A 20,927-nucleotide genomic window follows, 5' to 3' on the forward strand; every position below is an offset into this window, starting at 1 on the left:
AAGAAATCAAGGCTCCTCAGAAGATGCGAGATGTTCTGGAGGCTTGTGAAGATCATTCCTCCGCTGAGGAACAGTGAAAGTAAAGCTTCTGGAAACAAGGATCAGATTTGAGACTCTAAAACATGATTGATGGAGAATCAAGTAAAGCTGAGCGGCTTCATTAATTGTAATAATGCAGTGAGATGTTTGTGCTGCACACAGAGATGTGATCTGATCATCATCAGACATGAAGAAACAGAGACTGAGACGGACTCAATCCAGAAGAACTGTGTCTCCGAGACGCTTCGAGAAACCTGCGAAGCTCCTGAGAAAGTCTGCTCAAGTGCACCGAGGACAAAAGCTGCTTTAAACACAAACCATGCTCACACCTAATGGTGATTTCATTTAGTTAATAGAAGCTAACTGATAAATACAATATATTTTTCTGACAGCATCCTCATTTTAGAGCATTTTTACACAAGTGACTAACACTTTTAACAGTACTGGAGCTTTACAGGAGTCCATCTGCACTACACACATTCCCTCTCAGTTTTTCTGGTCTGTTGTTTTTCTCGTTGACTCTGTGTAATCATGAGTTATTGCGGTCTTGTTTAAAGGTGCTGTTGTGGACGAATCCAACGGCAAAGTCCTTGTTGTTCAGGACAGAAATAAGGTACAGAATCAATCTCACTTCTAACACTGGCGTCTCTCATGTGTCTGATGAAAGGCTCTGTGCTGCTTAAAAACCCTAAGTTATTTTAGTTTTATGTAAACAGGTTCATGCCTGTGTTTGGGCGGCATGTCAACAAACATGGAGTCAGAGCCACACTCGGTCCACTGACCTTCTTCTGCTGTGAAGCGGTGAACAAAATCATGATTTACTGAAAAGTTTAAAGTAAGACTTTAACTCCTGGTTTAATATACCTGGCTAAAGCCTAGTCCCAGACTAAAATGTAAGTCTGATCCGTTTCAAGTGAAAGTAACTTGCACTGGTTGATCATAAAACATGTCAGTGCCTTTGTTTGGTCTCAAGATGCACACTAGTAATGTTTATAAAAATGAGTTTAATGTCCTAACTCAACTATCATGGCTTAGTCTAAGACCTGTCTGTCAAACCAGGCCTAAATGTCATAATTATAATATCCTAAGGCGTAAAAATGAGATAAGTAAAAATAATGCAAAATGTCATAATTATGAGATGAAAAAGTCAAAATGATGGCATTCCAAGTCATAATGAGATTATGGCAAACTAAGTCAAAATTATGTCAAAATTGTGGCAAAAAGTCATAATTATGAGATAAAAAAATGATGGCACACAAGTAACAAATCACAATTATGACACAGGCCTGCTAAGTCATAGATATGAAATAAATCAAAGTCGAAATTGACATACAAAGTCAGTTATCCCAAAAGGTCATAATTATGACATAAGAGATAAAAAGTTGAAATTGTGAAACAAAGTGAAATTATAAGATTCATGACAAAAAAAAGACTACTTATAATTAGTATGGCCATCAGTAACTCTAATGTGTGAAGCTTCTGGTGTCTATTTATTTTAGCTGTACAGAAACAGCGCACAATGCATGTTTTATCAGATTCTTTAACTTTCAGATTCCTAAACACACTGGTTTGTGGCACAAATAGTTTTATCGTTTACCGCACATTGACATTCGTCTAGTTATTTACTTCCCTAATGGATTCTGTGTAACCTTGTTAAACTTCAGCCTCGAGTCCTCGAGAGTGTTTCCCAGTTAAACAAACAGCTGGGTTGAGCTCGAGGCAGCTCTGGAATGGAAACTCAAAGGATTGTTTAATCCAGCAGCCAGCAGCTTTTATCTTGCGTCACGGCCGTCATTTACTGGTAAAATGGCCTGCCTGCTCCGGTTTAAAATATCTCTGGGAGTATCAGAGGACTGCAGCTCATTTAAGTCGAGTTATTTATCCTGAATGGAGATGTTTCTCTGGTGTGGAAATGATTAAAACCCCTGCTGAGCGGTTCATCTTTCACCAGTGGAAAAACATGTGCTCTAACGCAATAAGATGAGCTCCTCGGCTGCGTAAACGGCACTATAAGGTGAAATAGTAATTAAAAGGAATATTTCACCCTAAAAATGAAAATGTGCTTTAAATGTCCTCATCCTCAGATCATCCGCGTTTGTTTCTTCATCCGATTTGTAAAAAATGTAGCATTTCATCAGTGTCTCATCAATGGATGCTCTGCAGTGAATGGGTGCCGTCAGAATGAGAGTCTGATAAAAACATCACAATAATCCACAGCACTCCAGTCCATCAGTTAACATCTGGAGAAGACAAAAGATTAAACAAATCCAGCATTTTAACTAAAATCTGAGTCTATAATCCATAAAAACACTTCCTCCAGTGAAACAGTGTTCTGGTCTGAATCAGGAGAGAAATCTGCACATATCAAGCAGCGTTTAAACAGCCCTAAACAAATATGTGAGAGACAACAGGAGATGCACTTTTTCACTGGAAGAAGTGTTATTGTGGATTATAGACAACTGTTTGAAGTTCAAAATGTCTTGATGGATTTATTGTCCAGATGATCATTTGCAGATGAGGGGGAATAGGATCCAAATGCAGTTAAAGTTTATCAAAACAACAAAATCATAAAATGCATAGATCTAGGAACTAAAATCATTTAAACAAATCCCAAGTTACAGGAAACAGAGAGAGCAAACCTAGGCCCCGATCACACCGAACGCAATTTTTTTAGGTCTGAAAATGCAAGGCTGATTTTTTTTATGTTCCTGTCAGTCTAATCGAAGGATTGTAGCCCGAACGCTCCTTCTTCTTTGGTTTTTGCTGTTAGGTAAACTGTCAGGTTAAAAGAAGTACTAAAAAAAAAATACTGCTTTGGGTAACCCACGACAGACAACAAAAGTTTGTCCTCCATCATAGCAGTTTCCCGACTTTCTTTGAGGGCTTTATAAGCTTTAAAGCAAGGGTAAACTTTCGTCATCACAACGGAAGGCCATTCATTCGATTGGATAATGGCATAAAAAACACAAATGACGTTGGCCGCTTTTTTTTTCAACTTCAGGCGCTCAGATGCAGATGTAGCAGCGAGGTGAACAGGCAGAAACGCCTCTCACTGCAAATACTGCATTCTTGGTGATCGGGGCCCTAAGCATACAAACAATGGATAAATCCTGACAAAGAATAGTGAAAAATCAAGGGCTTAAATACTCAGCGTAATAGACTAACAAGAAACAGGTGAAAACAATCAGGAGTTAACAAGGATGCTCTCCTTGTTAACTCCTGATTGTTTTCACCTGTTTCTTGTTAGTCTATTACACTGAGTAAGAGGAAAAAGGAACAAACTACAAATCTCTTTAATACTTCCTGTTTACGTTTTTGTTGCTGTTGTTTTTGTTAGTTTTTTTGCTAATTTATTAAAAAAAATCTAATCTGTTAAACAGTATGTAAGGTATTATGAGCTACAAATTGATAGTGTTTTTAGAAAACAATGTTAAAGACATTTTCATTGTTTTCATTGATGTTCAATACACTGATTTCTTTTCATTTGCAATGCAGCAAATTAAAATACACTCTTCAGACATATTTGCCCAGAAAAATACTGGTTGATTTTTTATTGATAGTACAGAAGATTTTCATGTCACAAACCTTTAAAGCTGTTACATTACACTGTATATATATTTTTTCAATTGACCAAAAACCACTCAAGTAAGAATCAATGTTTCATTCGTAACTAGCAGCATTTTCTATATTCTTTTAAAACTCAATATGGAAATACTGTGTACTCTCTCAAATCTAAACCCTACAAGACAACATTTTTATGAAAATATTTGAGATTGTGTTGATAGATATAAATAATATTTAGATCATCTGTGAACGTGGAATGAAAACGATAAAATAGCAGAAAGATAAAATGAGTAATTTCCATAAAAATATATTTCTAAGAAATACAGCTAAGTGTACAGCTAAAATAACATGCACGTGTTAAACATGACTTTTCTTCCCTTCTCAGACTACGAATGCTTGGAAGTTTCCCGGTGGTCTGTCAGATCTTGGAGAAAACATTGGTAAGATTCGGATTCAGATCCAGCGCTGATGTTAAACTGAATCGAAATTCAATCACAACAGAACGTTCTAGTACACAAGGTAAAAGCAGTAAAAGCAGAAACTTGCATTTATAAAAATACAATACCCTTCTTCAAATAAAACTATGCCTTCTCTGTCAACAAATGAATTGTATATAAACAAAATTTTTATCGATTACATCCTTGCGTAGATCACAAAAGCTTTCTCCAAAAAAATAAATGTTCTGTATAAAAGTTCAGTAAATGACATTGTGTTCACAAGCGAACAATAAAAGATTTCATTCAGGACTTTTTGGCTTTATGTTTTATCTACTTAATGTTTCTCTAAATCTCATGATATAAGATACAGTGTTAGTCAAACTGATTGTGTGAAAGTATTTAAAGACAATTCGCCCAAAAGTTTAAATTAGAGACAAATGTACTCAGGTCATCTACTGATATAGATGAGTTTGTTTCTTCATCAGGTTTGGAGAAATGTAGCATTGCTTCAGTGTCTCGTCAATGGATGCTCTGCAGTGAATGGGTGCCGTCAGAATGAGAGTCTGATAAAAACATCACAATAATCCACAGCACTCCAGTCCATCAGTTCACATCTGGAGAAGACAAAAGATTAAACACATCCAGCATTAAGATGTTTTTAACTCAAATACAGAGTCTATAATCCATAATAACACTTCCTCCAGTGAAAAAGTGTTCTGGTCTGAATCAGGAGAGAAATCTGCACATATCAAGCAGCGTTTAAACAGCTCTAAACAAATCTGTGAGAGACAACAGCAGATGCTTTTTCACTGCAGGAAGTGTCTTTATGGATTATAGACTCTATGTATTTGAGTTAAACACATCTTAATGCTGGATTTGTTTCATCTTTTGTCTTCTCCAGATGTTAACTGATGGACTGGAGTGCTGTGGATTACGGTGTGTGGATTCTGACGGCACCCATTCACTGCAGAGGATACTTTGCCGAGCAAGTGATTCAATGTAAAATTCCTACAAATCTGACGAAGAAACAACTCATCTACAAACAGATTTCCAGCTAATTTTCTTTCTTGGGTAAACTATTCTTTTAAAGTCTAAAGTGAATTTATACCAACTAAGATCCTGTTGCTGTTAACGTTTGACAGCATTTACATGTCTCAGAGATTGGAGAGTTTATGTTGGATTATATGGTAGATAGTTTCGGTCCTTGATTCTGATTGGCTGAGCCGCGTTCGAAGCTGTCGTATATTACTCTACAAACACACACCTTTGTTTACATTTGTGTGTTGCTCGGCAACCACAACTGTTTTCTGAGGAACTACATTGTTTGGTGGAAGAATACTGTTTTTATTAATATCATTATTCTATATTTGCTCTGTTTTATTTTGTGAAACCTAACTACGTAGATTCTTGGGGCTTATTGCTTTATTTCTCTATTTTAACTGGACGCTCTATTTCAGGCGAGACGGCCGTCCGGGAGGTTTTTGAAGAAACGGGCGTCCGATCGCAGTTCTGTTCGCTCCTCAGCATCCGTCAGCAGCACAATCATCCGGGAGCGTTCGGGATGTCCGACATGTACCTGATCTGCAGACTCAGCCCGCTCTCCTTCCACATCGACTTCTGCACTCACGAGTGTCTGCGCTGCGAATGGCTGGATCTGACTGAACTCGCCCAGACCAGCGAGAGCACGCCGATCACGAGCCGCGTCGCCAGACTCCTGCTGTACGGACTGGAAAACGGCTTCAAGAACATCGACCTGACGATGGAGCAGATGCCGGCCGTTTACTCCGGCCTTTTCTATCAGCTCTACCACAGACGACTGCCAGAGATGGCATAGAGCAACTCCACACTGCACAAAACCATTGGCCATCAAAACCAGAGTACCATCAAGATACATTTACTGGAGAAGCACAATGACTTGAGACCTTTAGGCCTGGTTCCACAGACAGGGCTTGGACTAAGCCATAGTTTAATTAGGATATGTCAATTGTTTTTATAAGCGTGCCTTAGAAAAAACGATGTTACTGATGTGCATCAAAACAAAGACAGTGATATATTTTAAGATCAGTGAGTGCAAGTTTTTTGAAGTTGAAACTGCTCTCTTAAATTTAGACTTTAGCTTAAGCCTTGTCTGTGAAACCAGGGTTAGTCTTGTTTTCTGAAAAATGCATGTATGCATATGCTTAAAACCTAAATTCAGTGGGGTCCGAAAAATAAACTTTATTTAAAGGGAAAACAAGATTCCTCTTATTTTTTTTTTTTTCAGAAAACTCGATTTGGATTTTTTTTTTTTTTTTCAGAAAACAAAACCTAATAATCTAAGGTCGTTATGTATCTCTAAATGTGTCCTGATTTTTTTTAAGTGTACTGACAAAAATAAAACAGATCATGTATTTGTACTTGAAGATAAAGCAAAAATACATTTTGATTTATTAATTTTTACAAGGCACTCTTCAAAATAAAGGTCACATTATGAACTGGAAATGCTTTAAATTTCATGAAGACTCTATCTTTAAAATATCTTAGAAATATCTGGGTCTTATTTTACCTAAAAATCCAAACAGAAATGTTTTGAATAATGAAAATTAAGCCACACCAGAATTATTGTAGGTGCTACTGTATAATGAATGGAGTATTTTAAAAACGGATAAAATGGCAAAACAGTTCTTTGTTCCTTTATTTCCAAGAGTGTTGCAGATGGACCAGTTTGATAACTTTATAATACGCTACCTCACATAATCTGCCTGGAGGTTTTGAGTTTTTAGAAAAGTTAACTAAAAAAAACTGAAAGACTGTTACTGTTAATCTTACTGTCGCTCGCAGCAATGACTATTCTTCTCAGCTAAGACGTTATATATGAAAAAGAGAATAAAGTTTTACGAAAAACATTCATGGAAGCATTCCTAGATGGAAGTGTTTTTCCAGGCTGGATGAGCTCATCGTGTCTCGGCGTAAGGTTGGTTTGTGTTTGACAGCATCTCTCCATCAGCACTTGGCTGACATGGGCAGAAACAGGATGGCCTTCTGGCCCGGGCCGGTCATCGAGCCCGATTTATACTGGCCTGTTCTCTTCAGACCCACGTACCAGTCGGGATACTTTCGGGATCGGTACGTGTTGTAGTTGTTTGACTCCAGGTTCTCCAGGAAATAACATTCATCTGTTGTTCTTCTCTGAGAGAGAGAGGGAGAGAGAGAGAGACAGAGAGAGAGACAGAGAGAGAGAGAGAGACAGACAGAGAGAGAGAGAGAGAAAGAGAAGACATTAACACATCACTGTAGCATACACTGCAAAAAAAAACACCAAAAAAAAGTATTTTTGTCTACAAATTCTTAATTCAGCATGACATGACAAAACAAAGACAAAATGACTTACCATATTTTCAGGACTATAAGTCGCACTTTTTTTCATAGTTTGGCTGGTCCTGCGACTTATAGTCATTTGCGACTTATTTATCAAAATTAATTTGACATGAACCGAGAGAAATGAACCAAGAGAAAACATTACCGTCTCCAGCCGCCAGAGGGCGCTCTATGCCTCTGTGCTCCTGTAGTCTACCACTGAAGACATAGAGCGCCCTCTCGCGGCTGGAGACGGTAATGTTTTCTCTTGGTTCTAAATAGATGCGACTTATAGTCGAGTGTGACTTATATATGTTTTTTTCCTCATCATGCCGTATTTTTGGACTGATGGGACTTATACTCAGGTGCGACTTATAGTCCGAAAAATACAGTAACATATTATGTCTTGTTTTCTGAAAACATTATTCAAATCTTGTTCGTTTTTACTTAAAACAAGTAAAATATCTCCCAGTGGGGTAGGAAAATTATATAAATACAATTTTTCACCACAGAAATATATACTGTAATCATCTTAACAACTGTTACAACATTTTACACATCATTGTAAATCAATTTAATTTTTTAACATTGAATACTTTTTTGTTTCGCCTAGTCCACGTAGTAATTTGTAAAAGTTAAAAAAAGTTTAATTTTAGTCATTAGTGATGTTGTTTTTTGAAGTAATGCATTACAATATTACGTTAATCCATGAAAAAGTAACTAATTGTGTTACTTAGTTACTTTTTTAATGGAAAGTAACGAATTGTGTTACTTTTGTGCTACTTTTTGTCGCCTGGACTGGGATTGTTTTTTTTTTTTTATTCCAAAAACCCTAAAGTTATATTCTTGGTGTCACGCTACAGTGAGAATATAAACGCGCAAAGAAGATGAAGATGAATGCATATAGCCTTTAATAATCCACAATAGGGCAAACACAGAGAACTGAACACAAGCTAAACACACCCAACACTGATGAAAATCTCATTATCACATCATTGTAGCTCAAATTGTACATTAACTTCTGTTTTGCAATTTTAACATTAATACATACAAAATGCATCACTAGAAAAAAATATAATATGCATAACAATTGGTACAAGTTAATAAAAAATTGAAGTTTGAAATATTTAACATCACTAATGGCATAATTTGGAAGCTTAAACTGAACATTTAGATCTGTTTTGTATTTTAAGCATATTTTTTTTACTATATTATAGGCCTAACAACTTGTAAAAGTTAAAACGTTTTGAAGTTTAATTGTCATTAGTCTTTCGTTAATGCACATCATTGTAGCTAAAAGTGTAGTTTTGCACTCTTAGCATTAAAATAAATATCTTTAGCACAAAACATATAATCAGCTTTATAATAGCTAAAGTTGAGTTTTGAATTTCAAAATTTTTAACAAAGAGACTTTCATCACTAATGACAATATTAACGCACATAATTGCAGCTCAAATTGTACATTCTTCTTTAAGCATTTAATACTATTTTTCACAAATAAAATAATAAAAGATAGAAGTTACTAAGCTTTTCCATTTGAGACCTGAGACATTAACATGCATCGATGTAGCTCAAGTTGCACTTTTATGCATTTGTGCATTTTCACTTTAAAATATATAATCAGTGTAACAACTGGTAAAAGCTTGATCACATCAATTAAAACACATCTTCTCTGTATTTGATGTGTTTCCTCTGCTTTAATGACAACAGCTACATGAACTAAACCTGGTGATCATCTCTATTGGATGGATCTCTCTGTTTGTTGTCTATTATCCACAACCACAAGAGAAACTGGCGTTTATTAGAGGAATATTCTATGTTTTCCCGAGCAGCTTGAACCGGACGTCTGGAAAACGTCTCCTGACAGGAATGTGTGGCTGTTTTATGTGACCTCTGTGATGCTGACATGCTGCTCAGGTTTAAAGCCAACACTATCTGAAGTGTTTCAGATTCAAACAGGATGTTATAAAAGAGTAAAGGTGTTTCTTCGCTCTTACAAATAATTCCCATTGATGGCTACATGAAGAAACTTTAACATCTGTGGAATCTTTCCAAAGTTCTTTACAGTGTAAACAGGTTCTTTATATTATTCACATTTTCTTAACAATGAAAATAAAATAAAATGCAACAATGTAACAATGCAAAAAAAAAAAAAAAAATGTTTACTTCGTATTTTTGCCTTCATTTTTAGTACAAATATTTAAACCTCTGGTGCTCTTGGGTTATGTTTGGATGAAAAATTTTAGACTATTATTTTTACTTTATCAGAATGGTATAAAACCTGGTGATGGTTTTGGCATTTGCTATGTGAACACACATGCTCAAAAATATTAATAATAATTGTTTTAAAAAAACCTGGACATGATTCAAGAAGGTTAAAAGATCCTGGAACGAAAAATAAAAAGTCACTTTTGTATTGTTTTTTCTTGGTCAACAATGACTACACTGGAAATAAATTAGAAGCGAATTTCATCTGGTGGAAAGATTACTGAATGCTCATTTTTTTAGATATCAACCTCAAATTTGGAACACAACTTTCTTTTCTAAGATATCTAGCTTTGATTTGCTGGCAGTTTTAGAGAAAAAAATATTTTTGGAACATGTATATTTCATATAAATCTCGAAATGACCATTTTTGTGCATTTTACATAACAACAAACCAAAATCAACAAAAACCTCAATGTGTTTTATTTGAGCTAGTTTCAAAAGCAACGGTTCGCATTTCAATTTCTTTTTATATATATATTTTTTTATAAAAGCTAAAACTTAATAAAAACTATTTGTGGACATTAAATAAAAACGAATAAAAATGACAAAACACAACACAATTACTTAAAATGTAACTACGATTCAATTGAAAACAGAAAATACAATGTTTGTATGTTTGGTCTTATTTTAAGTCATCTCAGAAGTTTTCTGAGGCCCTTCAGTGGACCCCGGACCCCTAACTAACACCTCAACAGCATTTTTATATCATTCATTTACATACAGTAATTTGTTATTAGTATAAAAAAATTCTGTTCTGTGCTTTTATTAACATTTATTGAATTACATCAAATAAAATATTAAATACAAAACGTTTGAATAAAGTGTTTTGAATTATCACCATCCATTCCATATTTTGTTAGATTTTTTAATTATCAAATACTGAGTAACAAAAATGCTTTATACAGTATGTGTATTCTTTCTCACAAGACTTTAATGTTTGACTTTCATCATAATGTAAAACCTGATACTTATCTAACCAAAAATATCTAAACCTTGACAAAAAAGTAGTCTTTTATAATGTCTAGATATATATCTAAATGCAAAACCTAAAAAGAAGAAATTATGTCTAAAAAAGGTTACACAACATTACACACATTTAAATTTTTCAATGCCTCCAGATTGCCCGATTCTCACTTCAAAAAATTATTTTAAATGCCTTCACTCTGTTTTAATGTGAAATATTGAATTTTTTTAAATAGTAAAGAAATAAAGTATAAAGTATATATATATATTAATTCTAATGGAGAAAATAGCTCATTAAAATTTTATAAATATTGTATAATATCATAAAATTAGCTCAAATTCATAAATAATAATCAAAAAATATTATTGAACAAAAATGTATTATATTGATTTACCTTAAAAAAGAAAAAAAGTTACATTTCAAGGCTTCAGTCACTTTTGACTGTTAAAGAGGCAAGTGTGACTCCTAAACGAAGTGGGCCAGAGGGTTAATTAGATGAAGCTCAAGAGCTGTTAGATGAAGAGAGTGTCTCACCGTTCCGAACAGTCGTCCGTCTGCGTTCATGGCGAGGTAACGGTTCGCACAGATCCCTTTGATCACCACTTCACCGATGGCCGTGGCCTGGAGCTGCAGCCGAACTGCCAGAGAACACACACACACACACTTTTAGTCAAGCTCCGTACTCTGTTAAACAGCTCCTTTCAAATGCTCACTTGTTTTTGTGCACACTTTGTGAAGTGCATCTGTTGTTTCTATTTACAACTGCTGTGTCTCAGTCCGCCTACTCATACTGTGCCCTAAAACCTAAAAGGTGTAACTTTTGAGTATGTAGTATAATAGTATGCAAGCTTTGGGACATAATAATTTGTCATAACTACGCTCTGTTGCTTAGTTACATGCATTCTGTCAGCGTTTAAACTGCACTGTCAATCATCTTCACATCATCACAGTTAACAAAATCCATATTTAATTTAATTTAATTTCTTACCGTAGTGGTTCTCAAACTTGTTATACCAAGTACCACCTGAGAAAATATTATTCCTCAGAGGACCGCCATAATGGCTTATATTAAAATACATTAGCGTAGTGTCTTAACTATTCAGCTACAGCTCTGAAGTAAAAATATGAGGCGTTTTATTCCTAATACGAATATTTATTGTTGTGTGCTTACATACAGGTAAATAATAATAATAAAAATTATTAAATTAAAATGTGTTCTACATAAAAGTTAAATAAAAACTGTACTGTATTTAAATGTATAAAAAAACTCAAAAAGATTAAATTTAAATGTATTCCCCCTGTTCCACAGTCCTGGTTTAAGCCTAGTCCCAGACTAAAATGTAAGTCTGAGCTGTTTCATCTGAAAGAAACCTGCACTGACTGATCTTTAAATATATCAGTGCCTTTGTTTTGTCTCAAGATTGTCATGGAGTCACAGCCTACACCCTCTACACATGCCACGCCTACTCGTTCACAATCACCAGAATTCTGAACACCTGTCCATCATCACCAGGCTCTCATATGCGGACCATCAATTCCCCTCACTCCTTGTCTGATCTAGCATTGACCCACATGTACTTACCTGAACTCTCGCTATCATTGTTGCTCCACTGGATACCCGTTGTTCCTTCATCATCAGTTCCTCTGTGCCGCCTTACGATTCTGTCATCTACTTCCATCACAACCAGAGCTAAGTTCCAACCTTCTTCGTGTCAAGACTAAGGTTCAGCAGCTAATCAATCCTCTGCCTGCTTCAACATCTGTCGCCGCCCCAGCACCTGAACCAATGCAGGTTGATTCAAACCATCTGATCAATGCGGAGTGTCTTCGACGGATGAATTATCACCTGTGTCTTTATTTTGGGGGAGAAAGACATGTGATTTCCAACTGCCCGGTCCGACCTCCACACCCAGCAGTGAGTAACCTCCAATTTCCACCTCAAAACTCTCAACTCATTAAGACTCTGGTCCATGTCGGTAATTCTCATTCCTGTGTTTCAGCGCAAGCCCTCATCGACTCTGGGTTGGCTGGGAACTTCATTAGCACTTAAATCCTCCAAGAATTAAATGTTCATCAGAAAAAATGCCCAGTCGACCTGAGAATACTCACCATCCAAGGAAAGCCGCTGGGTAGAGGTCGTGTCCGCCATTACTCCCCCACACTATTCCTCCGCGTTGGCAGCCTGCATATGGAGGAAATCACGTTCATGGTGCTGGAGGAGTAAACCACGGACATCATCCTGGGACGCCCCTGGTTAAACGCCCACCAGCCACATATCCAATGGGCAACTGGTGAGATTCTCAAATGGAGTGATGAATGTTTTGAGAAGTGTATTAATCGCCCAAGAAAGCACCAAGCGAAATCTCCCGCAACTCCTGATTATCTTCCTGTCCTGTCCTCCTCTGTGGAGAGCCTGGCGACTAATGTGATAGTGGAAATCCCACCAGCGTATGGGGCATTCCAGGATGTATTCAGCATGCGGTTGGCTACACGTCTACCACCTCATCGGCCATGGGACTGTGCCCTCAACCTCCTGCCTGGAGCGACCCTACCAAAGGATCGGATCTACCCTCTGTCCATCCCGGAACAGAAGGCCATGGAGGAGTACGTTCAGGAGGCCCTGCGTCAGGGATTCATTCGTCCATCTACGTCCCCTGCTGCTTCGAGTTCCTTCTTCGTGACCAAAAAGGATGGAGGCTTGAGGCCGTGCATAGACTACTGTCACCTGAACTCCCAAACAGTGAAATTCAGTTATCCCCTTCCTCTGGTTCCAGTTGCTCTTCTCTAAGCTCGATCTCCGAAGCGCCTACAATCTCATCCGCATTAGAAGAGGCGATGAATGGAAGACTGCCTTCATAACCCCGTCAGGACACTACGAATATCAAATTATGCCGTATGGCCTGTCCAACTCTCCATCAATCTTCCAGAACTATATGAATGAGATCTTCCGTGAGTACCTGAATCGCTTTGTCATCATCTATATTGACGATATCCTGATATACTCCAGTAACATGAAAGAACATGAGAAGTCCTTGTACTCCAAATCCTTCAAAAACTACGAGAACATCAACTGTTTCTAAAATTAGAGAAGTGTGAGTTCCACACCTCCACCATCCAATTCTAAGGCTACATCATCAACCAACATGGTATCAAGATGGACCAGAGGAAGGTGGAAATCATCCAGCAGTGGCCATTACCCAACACCGTGAAAGAACTTCAACGCTTCTTGGGATTATCCATTTCTACCGATGCTTCATTAACCAGTACAGTCTGCTTAGTGCTCCTCTCACTTCTATGCTAAAGAACCAGCCCAGGTCACTCTCATGGACAACACCTGCCCGAGAAGCCTTCTCCCTACTGCAACAGGCCTTCCTATCAGCTCCGGTCCTGGTTCACCCCAATACAGATCTACCTTTCATAGTGGAGGTTGACTCCTCAGTAACCGGGATCGGATCGGTCCTCTCTCAGCGGCAGGGTGACCCCCCCACGGCTCCATCCATGTGCCTTCTATTCAAAAAAGATATCCCCGGCAGAGCAGAATTACGACGTGGGAAACCGGGAGCTCCTAGCCATAAAGTCAGCTCTCGAGGAATGGAGACACTGGCTGGAGGGAGCCAAGCAACCTTTCCAAGTCATTACAGATTATCGCAATCTTGAGTATCTCAGAAAAGCCAAACGCTTGAATCTTCGCCAGGCCCGATGGGCTCTCTTCTTCACCCGATTTAATTTCCAGGTCACCTATAGATCAGGTGACAAGAACGGTAGAGCGGATACCCTTTCTCGTCTTTACCAAGCCGATCCTGAACAATCCATTCCTGAACCCATTCTCCCTCCAGCTGTGCTTGTTAACCCGATTCAGTGGACCATCAACCAACAGATTACTAAGGAGAATCTACAAAAACCTGCTCCGCCGGGAGGTCCAGAGGGGTGTCTCTACATTCCCCCAACCCATCGCCAGCCCCTCTTGGACTTAACTCATAAATCCCCAGGCTCTGGACACCCAGGCAGGAGAAGGACCCTCTCGCTCCTGAAACAACGCTACTGGTGGCCCTACATGGCTCGGGATGTCTCTTGATATGTACAAGGGTGCTCAGTCTGTGCCGTTGCTGACACCCCTAGGAAGCTACCAGAAGGGAAACTCGTGCCTCTGCCCATCCCCGAGCGACCCTGGACGCACATTGGAGTAGACTTTATGACCGATCTTCCTCCATCCCAAGGTTACACTAGCGTCCTGGTCATGGTTGATCGATTCTCTAAATCTTGCAAACTCATTCCCCTCAAGGGTCTACCTACTGCTCTACAGACGGCAGAAGCACTCTTCCATCAAGTTTTCTGCCACTTCGGACTCCCAGAGGACATTGTCTCGGATAGAGGTCCCCAATTCATCTCACGTGTCTGGACGCCTTTTTCCGTCTCCTAGGGGTGTCCATCAGTCTCTCCTCCGGATACCATCCTCAAACCAACAGCCAGACTGAGCGTAAGATCCAGGAAGTCGGGAGATTCCTGAGACTGTATTGCCATTAGAACCAGGACAGCTGGAGCCAATACCTACCCTGGGCTGAATACGCACAAAATTCACTCCGTCAAACTACCACTGGGTTCACCCTGTTTCAATGTGTTCTGGGCTATCAGCCACCTCTCTTCCCCTGGTCAGATGAGCCCTCCGAGGTTCCAGCTGTCAACCACTGGTTCCAGCAAAGCGAGAGGGTCTGGGACTCGGCTCACGTGCATCTCCAACAGGCAGTCCGGAGACACAAAGAACAAGCCGACGCCCGAAGTGGTCCCACTCCGCAATACCAACCTGGCCAGAAGGTTTGGCTATCCACTCGGGACATCCGTCTCCGGCTGCCTTGCCGTAAGCTGAGTCCCCGGTATATTGGTCCATTTACCATCAAGAGGCAGCTGAACGAAGTAAACTACAGACTCAACCTCCCTGCTCACTACCGTATCTCACCTTCATTCCATGTCTCGTTACTGAAACCACACACTGACCCTTTGTCTCCTCCCTCCACAGAGTCTGGTGATGATGTGGTACCTCCTCCTCCTGCCATCGATGAGACTCAAAACATCTACCGGGTACGGGCCATCCTCGACTCCAGACGACGGGGTCCACAGCTGGAATACCTCGTGGACTGGGAAGACTACGGCCCCGAGGAACGATGCTGGGTGAACCGCAACGACATCCTGGACCCTACCCTACTTACCCAATTCCATCAGGAACACCCGGATCGTCCAGCTCCTCGGGGTCGTGGCAGACCCCGTCGTCAACATCCCGTCCGGCCGTCGGGAGTCGCCTTCCGATTCTGTCATCTACTTCCATCACAACAAGAGCTAAGTTCCAACCTTCTTCGTGTCAAGACTATTCCTGTTACTTCACCTGTGTCTGCTACTGCTACCAGTTACTTCTACTTCTGTGTTCCCGTCTTGTGTCTGACAAAGATGCACACTAGTAATGTTTTTTTTTTTAGGACACGTTTATAAAATTACATAAATATCCTAATTGAACTATGGCCCAATCCTTGTTTAGTCTAAGCCCTGTGTGTGAAGTCAGGCCATTGTGTTTTAACATTCATTTATATTTAATTTAGTGATTCCTCTGCATACCACACTTTTAGATCCACTGTCCTACCGTATTTGAGAGAAATGAAAAGGCATGTTGATCTGCCAGTCGCGGGTCTATAATGTCGAGAACTATCTTTATATGTTTGCATAATGATGCATTTAAAAGTTAATGACCAAATGTATCATTATAAAATGTTGCTGTTGCTATAAATTATAATGCACATAACATTGAATAAATATTTTAATCAAGTTCACTCAAACCCTTTACTGATACTGATTTAAAGAGACTGGATAGTATTCCCAGTTAAATTTTTAATAGTGGTATAGATTAACCGTTTTTAATGACTTACACGATGAACTAAAGACTAGATGTTTTGAGGGGTAAGACTATTGCACAGAAAACTATATAATACATTTTGAGCAACATAACATTAGCAACTGATAATGTAGGAAACCACAAATAAATGTACATAATCAAATGCATGAATGTACAAAAGCAATCGCAACTTGTTCACAAGAATGATAAACTGGTTTTATGATGTGTATAAATGACTAAATGATGTGGAGGTTGTACAAGTAGTTTTGAAAATTTCATTTCTGATTTGAGAAATGCTCCAAAGCGGCTGAGAAAAACTGTAATATCGTAATGATTTTTCGCATAAAATAAAAATCTATAGTTTTGACCCATTCAATGCTTTTTTTGGCTATTGCTAAAAATAAACCTCAGCGAATCTGAAAGTGCAATGTTTGATATTGCAACCAATTCCACTGCATAAAAATAAATGATAATAATACATTTTATAGCCACAGAAAAAAAATAATAATGTGCCAAAATAGATTTGTGCATAAAATCTTGTAGTGTGAGTGCATAGATAGATAGATAGATCTTCATCAGAAATACATGAGTTGCTTTATGGTTCTTTACAGATTTAAAAGGTTTCAGAGGTGATTTTCTAAGCACAAGTTTGTTCAGTGTTGTGTTGTTGTGATAAGACAGTCTGATTGGGATCAGATTAAAGCAGAGACGCTCAGATCATGACATCACAAGAACGTGTGTGTGTGAATAATGAGTTTGTCGTTAGCTGATGAATGGCGTCATTCATTCAGTGTTTATGTCTACAGCAGCCTGACTAATGCCATGAGAGACAGACATGCTCAACAAAACACCAATACTGTGTGTTTGGATCTACTGTACCATATTTCAGGTTCAGATTTGTCCCAAAAGAGAGTTAAATCTGACAGAACCTCCATTTGAAGACACTGAGAAAGGTATGCATAATACACTTAATTTATATGCATCATATTTGCAATGGAAGTCTGTGTGTTAAAGCATTCCAGAGTCAATAAACTAATAACACTATATGGTTCCATATGATAACATTAATTAATCTGAGCTATGAAACTTCTGGAGCATTTTAGTTAATGCACAACATTACCAACACATTTAAAATCAGAAGTTGCATCTGTTTATATTTTATTAGTTGAACCAGAGCTGACATGAAAAAACAGCGAACCTTTGTATTTTTATCTAATAAATACTGTAACAAATGTATTGCTCTGTTATTAATGCATTCATTTTTGCATTATTGTAAATGTTTTCCATTGTTACTTTCAACAGTAACAAATATTATTGATTACTGTATATTGATTACTCAGAATAAATGAAGCGAGAAGTGGGCGGGGTTTGTCAAATGCCACTCAATGGTCGCCCTTAACAACAGGATTTTTAAATCCAAACTAAAGAGATCATGGTTTCAGTTTCTGTTTTGACTGAAGTGAAGATTTACTTTTCATTCACACTCACAATCTTTGTTTTAATACGTTGAAAAAGAACGATGATATCACATGATGTAATACTTTTCAAAACTGAACACAATTATAATTTGTGAATTTCTGAACAATGTATGTTCATTTATTTTTTAAAGAGACATAAGCTTAGGTAAGAGATCATTTTTTTTATTTTTTTTTTTAATCTGAAAGTGAAAGTTTATGCAAGTAAAAGGTATTTATTCTGTTTGAAAACTTTCAGCGTGACGTTGTTTTGGGCAGTTTTTGAGAATCACGAGTGATAAATTCACAGGAAATTAATTTAATTAAATTCCATTCATTCCTATGTGGCTGATACTGGTAACTCTCTAAATATATGTTCTAATACTGCAAATTTCACACAATGATATTTAAATAAAACTTCTCATCAATAGAGAAAAATATATAGATATATTAGACTTTTTTTTTTGGTGGTTTGTGTGTAATTTGAAATTTCAAAGAATTTCTCATTTTGAATAATTAAAAGGCGTAAATGATTTTTTTTTTTTTTATTAATTTGATTAATGAGAAGTTTCTGGTCAGCTATAATACTGTTTTAGCCGAGAAATGAGACTGGTCTCGTGAAAATGCATATAAATAGCACGCCAAATTTACAAACAGAAGATCTTGCTATTGATATGAAGAAACTGACTTTGTTGCGCATAGTTTACGCGCGCACATGATATCCATTATACGCATCATATGGACGCCAAAGTCAATTTCTGCGTTTACAAATAGTAGGCTACGCCAAATCGAAACATTAACTCATGCTACTGATACGCACTTTCATGAGATCGGGTTAAAATACTAAGTAACGACTGGCCCCAAACAGACCAGATCGCTCTGAGTGTACATTACTGGAGGAACGCAATTCACAACTTTGAGAAAGAACCAAAACGTTCTGAGAACATTAGAGACGCTTTCTGGAAACATGCAAGAACTCAGAGACTGAAGGTGGACCTGGAAATCTGACATCATCATCATCATCACCAGGGCCTGATTTTCATTGCTGCTCATCAGACGCATAAAGAGTCTTTGTCTGCACGGGGTCGGAGCAGGAACCGAAAGGAACTCACTGTGCGGGTCGCTCTTCTCGCGGATGCCGTCCACTCGCCCGTCGGGGTGGATCCGGAGGAAGAAGCCGCCGTTCTTGCAGTAAAGCCGCTTGGGCTCCTTGAAGTTCACCGGAGGAAAGCCTCCGCTGGCGCCGTCCTCCGGTAAAGCGGGAAGCGTGGTGATTCCTCCCGCCGCCATCTCTCTCTCTCTCTCGGTTGCTCCGTCTCCGGAGCCCCTCCACGGCCTCCGCGCGCCTCCTCCGCCGTCTCTCCCGTGTCCCTCCGCCGCTCCCCGGAGCCACGGAGCCTCATCACAGCGCGGAGAAACTCTTCCAGCTGCGGGACACTGTGTGTGTGAGCGGGAGAGGGGGGGGGGGGGGGCTAGTCCTGTCCCAAAGCCTCTGTCATCTCACTCACAAATACACGTGAACAGAATGTGTTTAATTATGATCAATGAGCCCAATATCATTCCCAGCACCATTCCTGATGCTGATACAAATATATTTTGTTCTGTGCCTTTGCTATTTCTATTAGTTCATAACTTTTTTTTTTAACATCGTTTTATTTTATTTTAGTTAGTTGCTAAGGCAAAATGTTTTTCATCTAATGTTTCTATTCCATTATAGATAATTTCGATACCAAGAATTAAGTTACATTAAATTTACACGTTAATTGTTAGTTAATTGATATTTAATATTTGTAATATAGTAATGTAATAATTGTAATAATGTAATATTTAAGCCTATTTTTCATTTTAACTTTATTTCAATCACCAAAATAATTTTTAATAGTTTACTTTTAATGTGTTTTGTGCTTTAATTCATTCATTCATTATTCAATTAAATACAGTCAACATTTGAAGTAGATCATTTCATCAAAGTTTCATAAATGCAGTCTTGTCTTAAGACAAATTCAAATTTCAAATCTTGACTGGTATATTTCTATGTATCTTTATTTTATTTTGAGTTTTAGTGATGTTAGTACTTCAACTCATATCAGTTGTTTTCAATGTAACATTCATTTTTAATTTGAGCTTAATATCAGTGACCAAAAACGATGTTAATAGTTTAAGTTTTAGTAAGTTTGTAATGTGCTTTTTTCATTTTAATTAGTTAAATATTTGAATTTAGCTTTATATTATTTCTGTTTTAGTTTTAGCAACTAAAATGTCTACAAATGAAATATAAAACGATACAATATAAATAAAAGAGTGAATTTGTTGAAATGTTTTTTTATTTACAGTGGGTTCCAAACCTTCATATATATATATATATATATATGTGTGTGTGTGTGTGTGTGTGTGTGTGTGTATAATGTAAACATGAGTGAAATGTGTTGTTGGTGTGGTCTCCTGTAGCTCACTGTAAACATGTGGCTGCAATCCTCACAACAGGCATTTCCTGTACGATCTCTTTGATATCTCAGTTGTTTCTCTGAGACTGCATACAATTAGATGAAATGGAGAAGATGAAATGCTTCTCAGATGTTTCTCCTGCAGTGATCAGACATGAGATTCAGAGAAGATCTCAACAATGTCATCCACTGGTCGGATTTGATACAACGGTATCTTCCACACGTCACAGTGGTTTCTCATCACGGATCTCCAGTTATAAAGTGAAGAACATCTGGGTTCAGAGGAGCGTTTGAGGGATTCCCATCACTGACCACATCACGTCTGTGAGCGAGTGGAGAGCTGTGCCCTCGCTCCGTCCGCTTTTATGATAATTAAAGAAGAGGCAGATGACAAACCACAGTTACGCTGTAAAAGCTTCCATCCTCCCTCACGCAAAACCAGCTTTAGTTTTCGCACAAACACAGCACGTGTTTGTCTTCAGATAGCTCATGACACACACACTAGCAGACACACACACTCGCTCTCACACACATGCACACACT

The 20,927-nt window shown here is 38.1% G+C and overlaps 3 protein-coding genes across 3 annotated transcripts in view; 2 read left to right on the top strand and 1 right to left on the bottom strand.

Annotated features, from left to right (window-relative positions):
* The window catches only part of nudt6 (nudix (nucleoside diphosphate linked moiety X)-type motif 6), a 10,204-nt gene extending 3,902 nt beyond the window's left edge, over window positions 1-6,302 (top strand). Inside the window, exons 3-5 of the mRNA XM_059515388.1 lie at window positions 597-652; window positions 3,989-4,043; window positions 5,498-6,302. Of these exons, the coding sequence (XP_059371371.1) occupies window positions 597-652; window positions 3,989-4,043; window positions 5,498-5,874 (488 nt within the window). The 3' untranslated portion in view covers window positions 5,875-6,302. The remainder of the gene's footprint in view (window positions 1-596; window positions 653-3,988; window positions 4,044-5,497) is intronic.
* LOC132109357 (ankyrin repeat domain-containing protein 50-like) overlaps window positions 1-14,995 on the top strand; it is a 164,480-nt gene extending 149,485 nt beyond the window's left edge. The window contains exon 5 of the mRNA XM_059515379.1: window positions 14,980-14,995. The gene's annotated coding sequence lies outside the window, so the exon portion shown is untranslated. The remainder of the gene's footprint in view (window positions 1-14,979) is intronic.
* LOC132109370 (fibroblast growth factor 2-like) lies at window positions 6,937-19,396 on the bottom strand. The gene is made up of 3 exons (XM_059515393.1): window positions 19,053-19,396; window positions 11,143-11,246; window positions 6,937-7,208 (listed from the first exon to the last, which is right to left on the bottom strand). The coding sequence occupies exons 1-3, from the start codon at window positions 19,228-19,230 to the stop codon at window positions 7,023-7,025; spliced, it is 468 nt and encodes a 155-aa protein (XP_059371376.1). The 5' UTR covers window positions 19,231-19,396; the 3' UTR covers window positions 6,937-7,022.
* Window positions 19,397-20,927: the final 1,531 nt, after the last annotated feature.

This window comes from Carassius carassius, chromosome 29 (assembly GCF_963082965.1).
Source record: "Carassius carassius chromosome 29, fCarCar2.1, whole genome shotgun sequence".
Taxonomy (NCBI): Eukaryota; Metazoa; Chordata; class Actinopteri; order Cypriniformes; family Cyprinidae; genus Carassius; species Carassius carassius.